Consider the following 17,173-nt stretch of genomic DNA (forward strand, 5'->3'; position numbering starts at 1 on the left):
AAAACCAGGCTAGAACTTGAGGTTCTTTGTCCAAAGATAAAATATTGATGACATATAAATTTTGGTTTTAAAATATTCATATGGATATTGAAAAGTTGAAAAAAATTACTACCAGTGTTCTAAAACAGTAAATTATTTTGTCACAAAACACCAGTTATTAAACAAGTATACATCAAAGTGGTCAGGGCAAGTACACATTTAAATGGACAGGAATTTTTTTAGTTTTATAAACTTCAAATAAATCCTCCAGTGATTAATGTATCCTCTAGTGTTTAACATTTATAATTTCCTCTTGCAGTTTTTCTTCCTTTATTTTGTTCTTACTATTGACTTAATACTATAATTTTGGAGTAAGACAGCATAACTAATTCTCCAGAAACTTAAGATAAGAAAATAATTTTTATCAGCAATATTTATTAGTATTAACTAGAATACTATTACATCACTTTACCATCTATACACTAAAATTTCAGTGTTATTCACTAATCCTTGGCACAGTATCTTCCTAAAATAAATTTTCTTTTAAAAACTTTTTATAGTACACTCAAATAAAACTAATAATAGTGATAAATCACATAAAAAACAGTAAATGTCATTATGTCCAGAGATGTCTATTATACTAAATTCCAACTGCATACAGAAGTTCACTTAGTATTTGCAGTGAAATATAAACACAATGAAATTTTCAAAGCTACTGGGGAAGTTTCCCACAGCCACAGCAGTAATGCACTGTTCTATGCTGCTGTTCTTGCGAGACAACTAACAGTGAGTTCACAACATCACACAGATGCTCTTCCAATTAGGATGAACTGGTAGTGAAAACAGGGTGCATACATCTAGTTTTAAAAGATCAGCTGAAGGCCCTGATCAAAGACCAATGACATTTTTTTTCTGCTAGTGCTTACAATCTATACCTGAAGAATAAAAAGAAGAAACATAACCTGTGGTCAACATTACTTTAAGATGTCCTCACTGGCCATGGCCGGGGAAGTAAAAGAATAATCTGAAAGGTATTATCTAATTATCTAATTCTGAACCTCACATCACCAGTGTTTGAATTGGAAGAAAAAAAAAATGAAGGTATATGTCATTTTCTTAAAATGTATATTTAATCACTGTGAAATGCATGATAAGAAAAATAAAGTTATCTTAATTATCAACTTATACTGTACCTTTCCACGTCAAAGGGAAAACAGAACTTGGGCACGCTCTGCAGTACTTCCTATAAATGCAAATTCAAAATAAAGAGGATGCTTTAGAATGTTTTTTTTTAATGCAGTTAAAACTTTCTTTGGGACATTTTCAAGGGGTGGATGAAGTATTTTTAAGACAAAGGCTCGGGTTCTCCGACTAAAATAATTGATTATTAAAAAGGAATTAAGTGTGTGCTTTGGCAGATTGCACCGACAAAGCCCGGAAGCCCCGGGAGGGCAAGGCCTGGCCTGAAGGGTATTAACACCCTTCGCATCCCTGCTGGGATCCCCTTCAACAAGGCCAGATGGATCTCACAAGAAGCACCACACCATATGGGCAAGCTGTGTCTGCTGCTACTTGTACCACAGGCTAGCCACGGGGACTTTTCACAGATTCTGGCTCTAAAATATAAATGTTGTTTCAATTAAAATGCAGGCAGAGAAAAGGGAATGAAGTTGGCAGCAGAATGAATTGCTGAGAAGGATAACAACTCTGCATGTCCCAAACGCAAACGCTTTTTTTAAGTTAAAAGACTTTGTACAGATTCTAAAATATACTTTTACATGTTTAAACACATGGTATTAAATTTATTTCAAATAGCCCTCTTAAATGCATGTTTTAAAATAAGTCTCTATTATAATATAGTTAAATATTAAAATATTAAGTAATTAGATATGAAAAATCAATGTTTTACTAAAACAGACAATAATCTTATTAAAAATTTAGAAATTATATTTATTAAAATCCAAAAAATGCAAACTGTCAGACAGTTGGAAAAATAAGAAAAAATGTACTTTGATGTATCTGAGCAATACATCAAAATTTAACTTTGTATCTAAGGTCCCACCTATAATTACAGATATCATAAAAATTAAAGTGAGATGATCTCATAAAGGAGCAGAAACTAAAGACAAAGCAAATATCTTAACGAAGCAGTCACTTCCACAAATGCCTTTTACCAGTAAAATCAGACTGATCCAAATGCATAAAGCTTCTATAGAAGTACACTATTAAGTATTTTTAAGAGAATTTCTTAATTAAAAAAAATATTTGGCAATTATTAGTTTAAAATAAATACTGTAGAAATCCAATAGCAATACCTAAGAAAGCTTCAAGAGAATAAATTCACAGAAGCATAAAGAAAAGCATCATATTAAGGGAAAAAAAGCATGCTAGCCTTAGGGCAAGTATGCAGGCCTGCTTATGAGTGTGTACCATTAAAAGTTTGAGCACAGACCCATGCTTAGAGAAAGTTACCTTACTCTTTATAATACCTTGCTAACAGTAATTAAAGAAGTCACTAGACATGAAATAAATGACTAAAAATGTAGCTTATCACAAATGAGGGCAGTTGTTTTCATTTGACTGTTGCTTAATTGTTACCTTGTGTCATATAACGTGAAGTCATTTGCCATATTTACTACACCTATAAAGAGTAGTAAGATAAACTCTTGCAAAACTCTCCACATAATTCAGAAACAATAAAAAGCATCCAAAGTCAATGTCTACCACTGAATATATATAAATTAGCTGTATATTTCACATCAATTTTTATGCTCAAATTAAGGAGGAAGCCTCTTACTTAGTTGCTTAATCTTTCACAAACACCCTCTCTTCTCCATAAGCAACATGCATGCAACACACTTCTGCAAAACAGCCTCAGCTCGCTTCCCAACTGGCAGCAGCATCCCTCAGGGGACAAGTCTTTAAACCTCTTCACTCTTTAAAATTCAACCAGCCAGCAGGTCTATAGACAAGTGTATAAACAGTATGGGGGGGGGGGGCTCCTCTCAGCTTCTGTCAGCGACAGAGCAGCTCTGCTGTTGACTGTTCCCTGACAGGATAAGCAGGGTGCACAAAGATCAATAGCTGAAGTCCTCCCAGCTCCTAGGACTTCCTTTCTTCTTTAATTACAGGTGCAAACTAGAGTTATTTTAAAGGGGTGGGGCTGAAAAGAGGGAAAAAGCATTCAGACAGCTTTTGTTCCTTGAGTTATTTTAATAATAGTGATAAATGAAAATTATACTTCTACATATATTAGCGATAAGTGTGAGGTTTTATATTCTCATTCTCTGTCTTCCTCTGTGTCTCTCTCCCTCTGTCTCTTTCCGTCTGTCTCTCTCTCTCTCTCACACACACACACACACACACACACACACACACACGACAGAGAGTTACTTCTACATATGTATTCATAGGTTAGTTAGGTTTGCCATACTGCTGACCACAAACAAGGTAAGCTTCCTGTGGTACTAAAGGATTTTGTTTCTACAGAAATTCCCTTAACCAAGAAAAATTTGAGTTTCAGAATATTCCTAATAAAAATGTTACTCTCACACAAAAACATCATAATTGCTAACACATGTCAAAGATAAAAACAGAAATAACAAAATGAACGGACTAGAATATGAAATTATCCAGAGCAAGTACCAATGGGCAATAATGGATATTTTATACATACTCCAAAATAGGACATCTAACTATCATATTAATGACTGGAAATAACTCATGGAAACTTCTTTACTGGGTGTTTATCCCACAGAATGTAGCTCACCTATAGTAGTGATCCTCAACCTTCCTAGTGCTATGACCATTTAATACAGTTCCTATGTTGTAGTGACCCCCAACCATAAAATTATTTTCGTTGCTACTTCAAACTGTAATTTTGCTGCTGTTATGAATTGTAATTTATATGCAAACCCTGTGAAAGGGTCATTCGACCCAAAGGGGTCGGGACCTCCAGCTTGAGAATCACTGACCTACAGCTTTGTGAAAGAGAAGAGTAAATGTTAGTATTAGATGGAGAGTCCACTCGACCCAGAAAGTGCCATGCAGCATCTAAGAAGAAACAAACACTTAAGAAAAAAATCTGCTTTAAACATTCTAAAATCCACAGTGACAGTGGTCTCAGAACTGCTTTGGGAAGAGTGGAAGATGAAACACATCATTTCTGGAACCTACTTCCCCTTCCACTTTGCCCAGCACTTCCTCCTGAACAAATGCAAGTGCTTACTGAAACGCCGTACTTCCCTCTTTCTTGTTCTGCATAGGAAATCTAATCTACACCAATGACTTCAACTTTATGTATTCCAACTTCTTACAGCTTAGGCAGTTTTATGAAGTCCACAATTGTCTATATCTATTGCCTACTTTCCTATATCACTTTCTGAATAGCCCAACACCTCACATCTAGGATGTTTACAACTGAAGTTGTTGCCAGAGTTAAAACCCTTAACATCTACAGTGACACGATCCTCTCCAAAGACACACAAACCAAAAATATGGCAATCATTTATACCCTTCCTCTCCCCCTGACTCTCATATATAACCAATCATTCACCAAGACCATTAATTAAATTTCATCATTATCTTGCTTTCCATAGCTGCATTGAAAAGACCCTCTTTCAGTTAACCTCTAAACCTCCATTCCTGAGACTTTATCTATCTGGACAGAAATACCCACAACTGGGAGAGTTGCAGTGGAATGGTTGGGTCTCCTTCTCTGAGGGTCAAAAGACACGATTTGAAAGTTTCCAGTGGGTAATCACTATTCCTCTAATTAACACTATAATAAGTGATCCTAGAACAGAGTTCAACAACAGACTGAGTAATAATAAAGACCAGTTGAACTCTCCTAAGCAAAGAGATGATGCAGATACAGTGAGGGACTATTTAACTCAACATCTCCCTCCAGGAATTAGGGATTGTCTCTCCTAGTCTACTCTACTAAGCATGTTGGCTTTTGTCCTTTCCATGCGATTATAGAATGAGTCATAAGCATTCAGCACTTACACAAGGACACAGCAGCAATAACCTGTATCCAGTGAAGAAAGCATCTCTACGCTCCAGAAGCCTACCATGTGGCATCTAACTAGGCCCAGAGCCGCAACCCTGTCCCGAACTAATCATGGAAGGGAGACAGTTCTATGAGCCTTGCCACAGACATGCTCAGAACAACCAGAATCCAGATTCATTTGCTTTCAAATAAGATCTTGACACAAATAATTATAAAGATATTTTAGCAAACTAATGTTCATAAGGCTCTTCACAATAATAGTATAGAAATAATAAATTTACACTAAAGTTTTAATGTACATATAAGCATAGTATTATATGAGGGTCATTCTCAAACACTCATAATTGTATTTTATGGGGAAAAAACACTTCCAGAATCATTTTTACAACAACAAAAGTTCTACTTAGCAATTTTAATTCAATTTTTTCAAAAAGGACATAGTTTTCTAAAGACAATATTTGAATATATTAAGTAAATATGAAATAATTACATGCAACCATTCCATCTATCTGTGCTTTATATAAGGGAGCAATAAACTCTACCAAAAAAATGCACAACTCAGCCACAGCAGTTTGGGTAACAGAACTGAGCTCGAGCCCCACGATGTATCCTAAGATGTAGCAGTGCATCTCAGATAACTGCCAGAAAAACTGACAGCCACATTCCACATTCCGTCTTCAAAGGGAAGACAGGCAGGCAGTATCCAGTGCAATCAGGACACACCTTACTACCAGAGAGGCTATAGAAAATGACAGAGAGCCTGAGAGCATGTCTAAACATCATCTCTTGTAGAAAGTGCTTTAAACTTACGGAGTCTATTGAAAACTTAAGAGAGAAAAATAAAATAAGTAGGATAACTGAGCCCATATGATATTTTTTCTCTTGGTTTTCACATTTTTCTGGTTTTTTTTTAATTAGAAATTAAACTCATTTTTACCCCTCCTCGAGTCAGAGAAGACACACTAAATCTGTGTGTTTTCATATTAATATTGTTTAGACAGTTAAGCTAATTAACTTCACTATCAAAAATTCAAAATAAATTTTTATCATTAGAAGATTTCAGATCGTCCATGAAGCAGATGCAGCCAGTGAGGAGCGCTGTGCAGAATGATTTTAGAAAGATGTGCTGGTAAGATTCTGTCAACTTGACAAAGCTGGGGCCATCTGGAAAAGGGAAAAGGAAGTGAGAAAATGCCTGAATAAGCCTGGCTTGTAGGCAAGTCCGTAGGGTGTTTTCTCCATTAGTGATTGACATGGGAAAAATGAGTCTACTGTAGGTAGTGCCACCCCTGCCCCGCCCGCCGGCCCATAGGTGGGCCTGGGCTATGCTATATAAAAGAGCGAGCCTAAGCCAAGCAAAGCACAGTGAACAGCACTCCCGAATGGTTTCTGCTTCAGTGTCTGCCTCCAGGCTGCTGCTTGAGTTTCAGTCCTGACTTCCCGTCATGATGGACTATAAGATTAAGATAAAATCAAGCCTTTCCTCCACAAGTTGCTTTCACTCATGGTGTTTATCACAGCAACAGAAAGCAAATGAGAAGAGATTCTGTGTGCCTGTCACTCATACACAGTGACACCTCTGCCTCCTGTCACTTCACATTGATCTAATACACAACCCAAAATACGCTTACTCACAAAAGGAGATGGGTGCTGTCTGTACCTAGCAATAAAAGGTATAATTCATTACCTCCCATGCATTTAAAAGAGAAGCTTTTTAAAAGTGTGAAAGTAAGCTGGGCGGTGGTGGCGCACGCCTTTAATCCCAGCACTCGGGAGGCAGAGCCAGGCGGATCTCTGTGAGTTCGAGGCCAGCCTGGGCTACCAAGTGAGTCCCAGGAAAGGCGCAAAGCTACACAGAGAAACCCTGTCTCGAAAAACCAAAAAAAAAAAAAAAAAAAAAAAAAAAAAAAAAAAAAAAAGTGTGAAAGTATATGTAAAACAAATGAGGATCTGGAGATTTTTGTCAAAGGTTCTATTATAAAATACCTGTAATGTTTGGGGTTATCTTTAAACTTCTCATACAAGTAGATATTGTGTATCTTGAACTTGGCCACCCCATTGCCAGATCTCATTCTCCCCCTCCCCCTCCCATCAGTCCGCTTCGTTCTCCTACAGTTTCATTTTGTGATAACATAGGTACACATATTACATAAGTCTATAGAAAACCTGGGAACCATAATTGAAAAAAAAAATGCAACTATCTTTCTGAGATTGGCTTTATTCATTTAATATATTCACTTAGCTCCAGTCTAATCTATTAGCCTGAATTGGACATTCTTTTTCTTCCGAATGGCTGACAAAAAGTCCATTGTGTATCTATACCATGTTTACTTTATCCAGCGCTCTGTTGATGCACACCTAGGCTAGTTCCATAACTTAGCTACTATGCATATTGCTGCAGTAATATTTCATGCACACTGTTTCTGTGATATGTGACCTTGGAGTCCTCTGGGTAAATACCCAGCCTTTATACAATGGATTTATTTTTAATGTTTTTGAAAAGTCTCCATGCTGACTTCCTTAGTGGCCATGGACATTACATTCCCAGGAACAGAGTGTAAACACTTCCCTTCTGTCCACAGCCCCACACCCTCACCAAAACATGTTGTCATTTGTTTCCTTATTGAGTACCGTTCTGACTTGGATGAGATGGAATTACAGTGGAGTTCTGATTTGTACTGATTCCAGTAAAGTTGAACATTCTCGTGTATTTACTAGCCATTTGTGTCTCTTGTGAACTCTGCTTAGTTCATTAGCCAAGTTACAGACTGAGTTGTCCTCTTACTGTTTAGTTGTTTTCTATATATTCTGATGCTAATTTTATGAGGTCCCAATTGTAGACAGCTGCCCTGACTCCAGATCAACTGTAGTTCTTTTCAGAACGTCCTGGCTTATACCTACAACTTAAAACAGTTTTCCTTTTCCCCAATCATTTCAGAGTTTTAGGCCCTATACTAAATATCTTTGATCCATGTGGATTTCGTTTTGGACAGACTCAAGGAGGGAACTTGAGTTTCACTCTTGTGTGAATATCAAGGTTCCCAGTGCCACTCACTGAAGAGGCTGCCTTTCAACCATTGCGTGTTTCTGGCATCACTGTAAAATGAGGCAGCTGCAGATGTGAGCATCGACACTGGAGCCCTCTACTAAGTCCCAAGGGTCTGTGTGTTTTGTGACCGTGCTACTGCTGTGTGGCACGGCTCTGTGGTGTGACTGAGGCCTGTCCAGCACTACAGTTCTCCTAAGGTTGTTTTGGCTACTTCTGTGCTTCCACATAAATTTAAGATTTGTTTTATTTCTGTGAAAAATGGGGTTTGCATTGAATCTGTAGATTACTTCTGTTGAGATATCTATTTTCACCATATTGCTCTTTTCCAAGCCAAGAGCGCGAAAGGTCTTTCCATCTTCTAGTATCTTCTTCAATTTTTTTTCTTAGATGTTTTAAACGTTTTTGTTGTTGCTGCTGCTGCTGGGGTGGTGTGGTGTTGTTTTTGTTTTAAGACAAGGTCTCACTACATTGATCAGGCTGGCATTGAACTCCATCTGCAACTGTCTCCAGAGTTCTGGGATTAAAGGCATGTGTCAAGTACAGCTAGTATTTTTAAAGTTTTAATTATATGCCTTTCACTTCATGGGTAGGTATATCACGAGGTATTTTATCTCTCTGGCATAACCACTGTGAAAGGAACATGCCCCTGGGCTCTTCCTTAGCATGTTTGTTATTGGTATGCAGGAGGCAATTGATTTTTCTTTATTTCTGTCCTGCTACTTTGCTGAAAGTGTTTATCAGTATTTCCTGGTGTAGTCTCTTTGGTGTCTGATGCAGAAGCTAATCACTTGCATATAAGGACACTTTGCCTTCTTCCTTTCATACTTTTATCCCTTTTATTTCCTTCTCTGTCTTCTTACTCTTGCTAAGACTTCAAGCACTGTAGTGCATAAAGAAGGAGAACTAACTGCACCCTTGTCTTGTTCAGTTTTCCATTGATTTCAGACCAGGTATGGAGAAGTGGTAGGTAAATCCTCACACAGAAGTGCTGACTCCGGAGTGGAGGAAAGGAGTGATTCCAATTCAGTGTGAAGAGAGAACGCATGATGCTGGTGCAAACAGCTGGATCTGCTCAGGCTGCTGTGAAAGCTGTGCTATCTGAGCTATGCCAGAGAGTGTGAGGACGGCGTGGATGCACACTCCCATTTCTCTAGTCCAAAGTCAACACTGAGCATGTGAACGATTGAGCAAGAAAACACAGGCATGTGGCTAAATAAGATAAGGACAATCCAGGACTTGAAAACTGAGTTCAGTAGAGATAGAAGTATTGAAGAGAACTCAACCAGAAATAAAGATAGAATTGAAAAAAATATCAATACCCCAATTGGAAACTCGGGGAAAACCCTGCAAGTAGAATGGATCAAGTAGAAGAAATAGTATCAAGACTTGGAAATAAAGTAGAGGAATTTGACCACATAAGCAAAGAATATGAAAAATTTTAAGAACAGGAAAGGAACATGCAGAAACTGAGAGACATCATAAAATGTCTAAACTTCAAATTACAGGCAAAATGGGGGAGAAGAATCTCAAGTTATTATAGAAAGCCACAACTGGCCAAAATGCAGGAACAACTAACTATGGGGGCCCAGCTCTAAATGATACATCTACAACACATTCTCTACACGTAAGGCTCAGGGAACAGCACAGAAGAGAGGATAAAACAATTCTAAGAGCCAGAGGACCTGTTTCCTATATACCACAGGAAAGCTGAACCCATAAAATCCCAACAAAATGGTTGCCTAAACTAGCCCTGAAAATGGTAACACCAGGGGACATGCCAGCACGGATGAGGGAACCCCACAAGGCCCTGCCCCTGGATGAAGAGCAATAGGCAAGGCATAACTTCTGAGAGGGGAAGAATCACTCTTCCCCACAGATAAGCCCTCAAATTTGTCCAATATCAAGTGATCAGCCCTAAAAATCTAACATATGATCCATACTAAATGGACTCAGCAGACTGTATTTACAAATTTATATTAATATCTGTAACAATATTAGAGAAAAAGAAGCCATGACTTTGTGAGGTAGTTGGAGGAAGGGGTGGAGAAAGAAGAAGGTGGAGAATGATTTAAAGACAGTGACTCTGGTGATGTGAGTAGCAGTCCAGTCATCCTTGTTCCACATCCAGTATCCACCTATGAGTGAGTACATACCATGTTTGTCTTTCTGAGTCTGGGTTACCTCACTCAGGATGATTTTTTCTAGATCCATCCATTTGCCTGCAAACCTCATGATGTCATTGTTTTTCTCTGCTGAGTAGTATTCCATTGTATACATGTACCACATTTTATTTATCCATTCTTCAGTTGAAGGGCATCTAGGTTGTTTCCAGGTTTTGGCTATTACAAACAATGCTGATATGAACATAGCTGAGCAAGTGCTCTTGTGGTATGATTGAGCATTCCTTGGGTATATGCCCAAGAGTGTTTGTTTGTTTGTTTGTTTGTTTGTTTGTTTGTTTCACCAGGGAGGCTACCTGGAAAACAGGACCCCAAGAAAGACACGGGGATCGCCCAATGACGGAGAAATGGATGAGATCTACATGAACAGCCTGGACATGAGTGGGGGTAATGAAGGGCGAGGGTCGAGGGAAAGAGAGCTTGGGGGAACAGGAGATCCCAGCTGGATCAAGAACAGAGAGGGATAACAAGGAATAGGAGACCATGGTCAATGAAGACCACATGAGAATAGGAAGAAGCAAAGTGCTAGAGAGGCCCACAGAAATCCACAAAGATACCCCCACAATAGACTACTGGCAATGGTTGAGAGACAGCCCAAACTGACCTACTCTGGTGATGGGATGGCCAAACACCCTAACTGTCATGCTAGAAACCCCATCCAACGACTGAGGGATCTGGATGCAGAGATCCATGGCTAGGCCTCGGGTGGAGCTCCGGGAGTCTAATTGGTGAGAAAGAGGGGTGTTTATATGAGTGAGAATTGTTGAAACCAAGGTTGGATAAAGCACAGGGACAAATAGCCAAACGAATGGAAACACATGAACTATGAACCAAAGGCTGAGGGGCCCCCAACTGGATCAGGTGTGAGACAGTTGATTGGCTTGATCTGTTTGGGAGGCATCCAGGCAGTGAGACCAGGTCCTGTGCTCATTGCATGAGTTGGCTGTTTGGAACCTGGGGCTTATGCAGGGTCGCTTGGCTCGGCCTGGGAGGAGGGGACTGAACCTGCCTGGACTGAATCTACCAGGTTGATCTCAGTCCTCGGGGGAGGCTTTGCCCTGGAGGAGGTGAGAATGGGGGGTTGGCTGGGGGGAAGGGGAGAGGGGCGGGAGGGGGAGAACAAGGGAATCCATGGCTGATATGTAGAACTGAACTGTATTGTAAAATAAAATAATAAAATAAAATAAAAAAATAAAGACAGTGACTCAAATATGAAGTTCACAAAATATAAATAAGATTTTTTTAAAATAAAAAGAAATATCTGATGTCCTCTTGATGAAGTGCTCCCATAATAATGCCATCTGACTGTTTAGGCTAGAAGTGTTTTGTCAGCAAACAATCATTTCTACCTACTTGCATGCTGCTTCCACTGAGAGTCTGGGAATAAGCTTTGCCACCTTTTCATGCCAAGGCAGCCTCTGTCTTTGATAACGACACACATTTCTTGGAGACAACAGAAAGAGAGATCCTGTCTTCTCAACCAATCTGTTAGTTTGTGCCTTTCAATGTGGAGTAGAGACTGTTAATGCTCGGTTATTAAAAGGTATATATCACTGTCTGACAAACTATTGACTTTATAGTGTTCTGTGCTTTTCTCTTCCTCGTTAGCTTAACTGCTGTTCCAGCATGCTTCAGTCTTCCTCTACCCTCAGAGTGTACTTATCTCTTCAGTCTGAAGGAGTGCTTCGAGTATTTTCTTAAGATTGACCTTAGTACTCATGAATTCAGTTTGTTATTATCATGGAAAATTAATTCTTCGAGTGTAACAGACAGGGTTTTGGGGATGGGGTAGTCTTGGTTAGCAGCTTCTTTTAGAATTTGGAATCCATCATTCCAAGATTTCTTGGGTTTCAGATTTTCTGCTGGCACATGACTGAGTTGTCCTTGAAGCTCTCAATATACTCTCTTTGTTCTGTGTACTTAGTGTTTTAACTACAATAAAATGTGGGCGGTTGTTTACCAGTTTTGTGTATTTGTTGTTTTTAAATGCCCCTTGTACCTATATTTGGGAAACATTCTGCTATGATTTTACTCAAATGCTTTCTCTCTATTTAGCATTAATTATTTTTTTCTACGCTCCTAACTCCTAGACTTGTTCTTTCCATAGTGACACATATCAAATGTAGTCAGTTCATACTTAATTTATGTTTTGTTGTTATCTGAATGCTACAATTCCTCCACTTCGACTTCACATTTTAATGTTCTGTGCTCACTTGCTGATCTATTTCTAGTTTTTCCATTTGGTTTTTCTTCCACATTTCTATTTTCATATCCTGTACTGACTTCCGTGTTTCATTCACCTCTTCGTTACTGAATAAAATTCATTTTTTTGTATCTTCTCTGATTTCTGTGAGGGGTGTGTGTGTGTGTGTGTGTGTGTGTGTGTGTGTGTGTGTGTGTGTGTGTGTTATGGTCCAAGATTCATGCACTCTCTTTGATTTCTTCTGAATTATTTGCCTGAGACTTCATCTGACATTCTCATTAGAGGCCATTACTGTGGGATTGGCAATTTTTAAGAGGGCTGTATTGCCTAGAGTTTTCACATTTCTTCTGTTATTTGCACTGAGACTTGCTCTTGTAGTTATGCCACTGGATAAATTGCTTTTAATCACCCTTATTTAATGGAAATGTTGGCAATGTTCAAGGGAGTCTAGGTTGTAGTAAGACTGAGGTGTCATTTGGTTCTGCTACACTAGTTGGGATGTGAGCACTATCATGAGAGAATACTGCCTTCAAAAACAATCACTATCAATGGAAACACAGTCATAACCACAAATTAATCACACTTAATGCTAATCATTTATGAAATAAAGGAACACTGATAATAATGCAACATGCAAAAATATATTAGTTACTCTGGATGAGTAGGAAGCAAAAGGAAAAAAATCAGAGTTAGATTAGCCATTAGGATTGTGTTGACAGAGAAAGGTACAGTCTATGGCCAAACTACCCTGACCTCGCTCTTCTGATCTCAGAAATTACATACGGTCGGGCCTCAAGAGTCCTTGGAGGAGAGAAAATACAGGAGGAACGTGAAGGGGAGAGGTCTTGGACATGTGGCAGTTTAGGCTAAAAGTAGAATGAAAGGACTAGTTAAAAATTAACTGGAGAGGTGGTAAAGTGTATGAAATAAAAGAGGTGAGCTAAAGGATTACATGGGAATGGGCAAGAGGAAGAGACAGTGGGTGTGTCAACCAAAACTAAGGACATAAAACAAAAACCTATGAAAATAAGTTAGCTGCTGCAAAATACAACTTTTAACAAAGGGGGTTCAAAGTTAATTACCTTGCATGAGTGAACAATAGTCGCTGTGGATATCGCTCTGTACAAATAAAACACTGAGACATGGGCTATTAAACAAAAGTCACAGGGCCAGGCATGGGATACTTTCCTACTAGTTTTTGGTCAGGGAGTCCCCAAAAGCCTCCAGAACACCACTGTTTTTGGCCATTGCCTTTGGCTACCCACCATAACTACATGGAAAGGTCCTGCTGTTAAAGACACCACACACTTCAGCTGCACGACATACAGAAATCAAGCTTAAGCAGACCAGGAACCTGTCTGTTTCCTGCTTTCAGAATGCCAGAAAGTGCTATGCACCCTGCTGGAAGAGAAAACACATCCAAGGTCTTAGCAAGGACTGGACCTGCATGGTGGAATACTCACCTGCCTGGTAAGATGCACTCACTGATACAAAACTACTAGTGTTATAGGGTAACCAACTGCTTTCTGACTAGATATGAGGCTTGTTCCACAGGAGGGAATTTCATGGCTGGTACTATAATCCTCATCAAAAACAGCTTATGGCTGGAAAGGTCAGAGGCCCAAGAGTAGAAGCTGCTATTGCAATTGCCTTCTAAATATTTATATTCACAGAGTAGGGTTGTTCTCAACCTTTTCTAAAGAGCTTCTTTTTGTAGTAGACAGAAGTTAATGATCAGAGTTCTGAGCATGAGACTGAGTGCTCAGGCCTAAATGGGACAGCTGTACACACACACACACACACACACACACACACACACACACAAAACAAAAAAAAAAAAAAAAAAAAAAAAAAAAAAAAAAAAAAAAAAAAAAAAAAAAAAAAAAAAAAAAAAAACACACACACACACACACACACACACACACACACACACACACCCCAAAGCTCAGCGAACATTGTGGAAAAGGAGGCAGAAAGAATGTAAGAGCCAGAGGATGGGAAGAAATGCTATGAAATGCTATCTTCTGGACATACACGCCATCATCTCATGAATTCACAGCAGCTGTGACTACCCCAGGCCCCATACCTTACTGAGAAGCTACTGGCAATAGACAGTTGCTGGAGGAAGGAGGATGTGATCACTGACCAGTAGGTTTCCCACGCTCCAGTGGATGGCCTCACGCACATGCACAAATGGCAGCTCAACACAACTTAGTGAGCTAGCCAAAAAAAAAAAAAAAAAAAAAAAAAAAAAAAAAACATGGAGTTAGAGTGGGGCATGCTACAGAGGATGAGAGAGGTTGGAGAGAGGAATTACATATTGTTTGTACTTCATTGTCACTGTATACATATATGAGACTCTCTCTAATTGGGTAGTAAATAAAAGTCAAAAGTGAAGAGAGGGCTGGATAAGGGCATAGAGTACTAACACGGTCCAGCTTGCATGCCAATTCCTGACTCTAATCTTCAGGGATTCCTTTCTGGGGCTTACAGATATCTGTCACATAGCTGGACATTCCCTTGTGAGATTGTGTCACAGACACTGGGAATCCTTCAGGATTCTTTGGTGATTCTTCAGGAGTATGTTAGTGAATGCTATGAGTTGACACACATAGGCTGGTCCCATCTTCATGGGTCAGATTGTGAATGTTGGCTCCAGCCCACTGTGGTCCTTCCCAGTATCTATCTATGTTGTTCCTAGACCTGGTCAGTACTGGAGACTTCACCTCACTCAATATTATGATTCTTATTCTAAGTTTTTCCTGCCATATGTAAGATCATAGATTAACTTTGAGGACAATCATGCTAAGTGAAATAAACATCTTTCAGAAAAATAAATGAAGTATCTGAAATAGCAAAATTCACCAAAACAGAAAGTAGAATGGTGCTCACCAGAGATAGTATGATGTTCAGGTTATGAGCTGAGTAAGTTCCAGAGACCTACTATGCATTTTGCTCATGGCTCACAATATGTGGAATTGCCATACAGTGGGTAGATCTCAAGTACTTATTTCTATACAACAAAGATGCTAGAGAAAACTGCAGATACACCCTTTACCTTATCTATTCGATGGTCCTTAGTGCAGCTCGAACAAGTACAGTGGCCTTCAAGGAAATCACCATGTCTCAAGTCCTCGCCTTAAGGTACCTTCCTAGCACATAGATGAGCATGTGGAAATACCTTACTTAAATGCCCTTTCTCATTATTTACTTCTTTCTTATATACCAAGAGCAGGAAGCATGGGCACAAAGTTTTCATCGTCTGGCTTAATTACCTGTGCATCCTCAACACCAGGTTTACACATTAAACACCAACTTTCTGACAGTTCTTTAAACCAGCCCTGTGCTTTAGGTTCTTGTTACTTCTTCCATGCCCTAAATCTTAAAACTCGGGGCTGGATGACATGATTTTTCTCCCTTATTTCCTAGCTGATCAATAATCTAGTCAAAGTTTTTTATTCCCTTGAGTTAACTCCATGAATTTAAAAAAAAAAAAAAGGAGCTTTTTGAATTCTTGCAATTTATAACATAAACCATTAAATGGTCCTAAATGGCCAGCAGGAGTCTATAAACATGTAAAAGAGGAAGATATATATATATAAAACCCATCTCTTACAGAACAAAACAGCTAGAAAGAGCCATAGCACATAAGGTTATCAAACTAACTTTCTCATTATGGAGTCACAGAAATAGCAGGGGGTCTGTAGAAGCAGACATCTCTAAGCAGATACCCTTGTCCTTAAACCTTACCTCCCAGATTCACTTGCACTAGTGAATTCTGTAACACCACCTTGCCTGAAGCACACAGTTAGACCTCCTAACTACTTGGAAGATACCCACACTAGAATACTTAGCATAGCCAAACTAGAAACTCTGGCCTTGGAGCTGTGGTCTTCTTCCCAGATGCCTCCTCTCTACACTGAATGCTAACTCTCCACTAGTACTGAGTTTCAGACTTCACAAGCTTGATTTTCTTTGTGCAGAAGTGTATGAAAAACTAACTAAAGCTGCATGAATCCCTATGTCTATGTTTTGCAAAAATGACTGCTATACTTCATTATTGTTTTATACTAGGCAAAAAGGTATGTATCAATCAGTACAAATCAAAATAAGCTATAATCATTATGGCTAAAATACAATGGAAGAAACACCAGATTGTATAATATTTGGATAACTGCTTAAAGGAAACAGAAAATAATTTATACTTTAAATAAAATATTCCCTAGTACAATCCATTAAAGAAAATATATAAAAACCAGGAAGCTGATTTTTGCAAATATATAAAAAGGACCAAAATTAGTGTTCTCCTTAAAGTATTTATACTGAACGTCCTAACATTAATATTTTTCAAGATTTAAAATGTCTAGCATATGTAAAATCTATTAAAATGCACATAACTAATCTGAATCAACATGAAAATATACATAATAAATATTGCTATTCATCTGGCTCTTTTAGTTCTCCCTTAATATACAAATGAATTTCTTTTCTCCAAAATACAGCAGCTGGGAATGAAAGAAAGATTTCAAGTGATCATTTTTACATCATATTCCATCATCTTTTCATTGGTTTCTCTGAGCTTTTCTTTGAGTGAGCCCCTTTCTTTAAAAAGAGGTTTCTTTTTAGATCAATCCATATTTCCATAATCCACACTGCAGTTTCCTCCTCCTCTCCCCAGGGTAGACTAACCCCCACACCCCAACTATGGCTTACAACTGTCTTTAAGCCGGACAACAATAACACGATAACAA

General features: G+C 38.6%; 1 protein-coding gene across 2 annotated transcripts in view; it reads right to left on the reverse strand.

Moving 5' to 3' along the window:
* Window positions 1-17,173, reverse strand: part of Dennd1b (DENN domain containing 1B) — a 219,589-nt gene that overhangs the window by 146,604 nt on the left and 55,812 nt on the right. For both annotated transcript variants that reach the window (XM_028889858.2, XM_028889857.2), the window contains exon 4: window positions 1,173-1,222. In XM_028889858.2, coding sequence (XP_028745691.1) covers window positions 1,173-1,222 — 50 coding nt within the window. The remainder of the gene's footprint in view (window positions 1-1,172; window positions 1,223-17,173) is intronic.

Source organism: Peromyscus leucopus, chromosome 15, assembly GCF_004664715.2.
Source record: "Peromyscus leucopus breed LL Stock chromosome 15, UCI_PerLeu_2.1, whole genome shotgun sequence".
NCBI classification, from domain to species: domain Eukaryota; kingdom Metazoa; phylum Chordata; class Mammalia; order Rodentia; family Cricetidae; genus Peromyscus; species Peromyscus leucopus.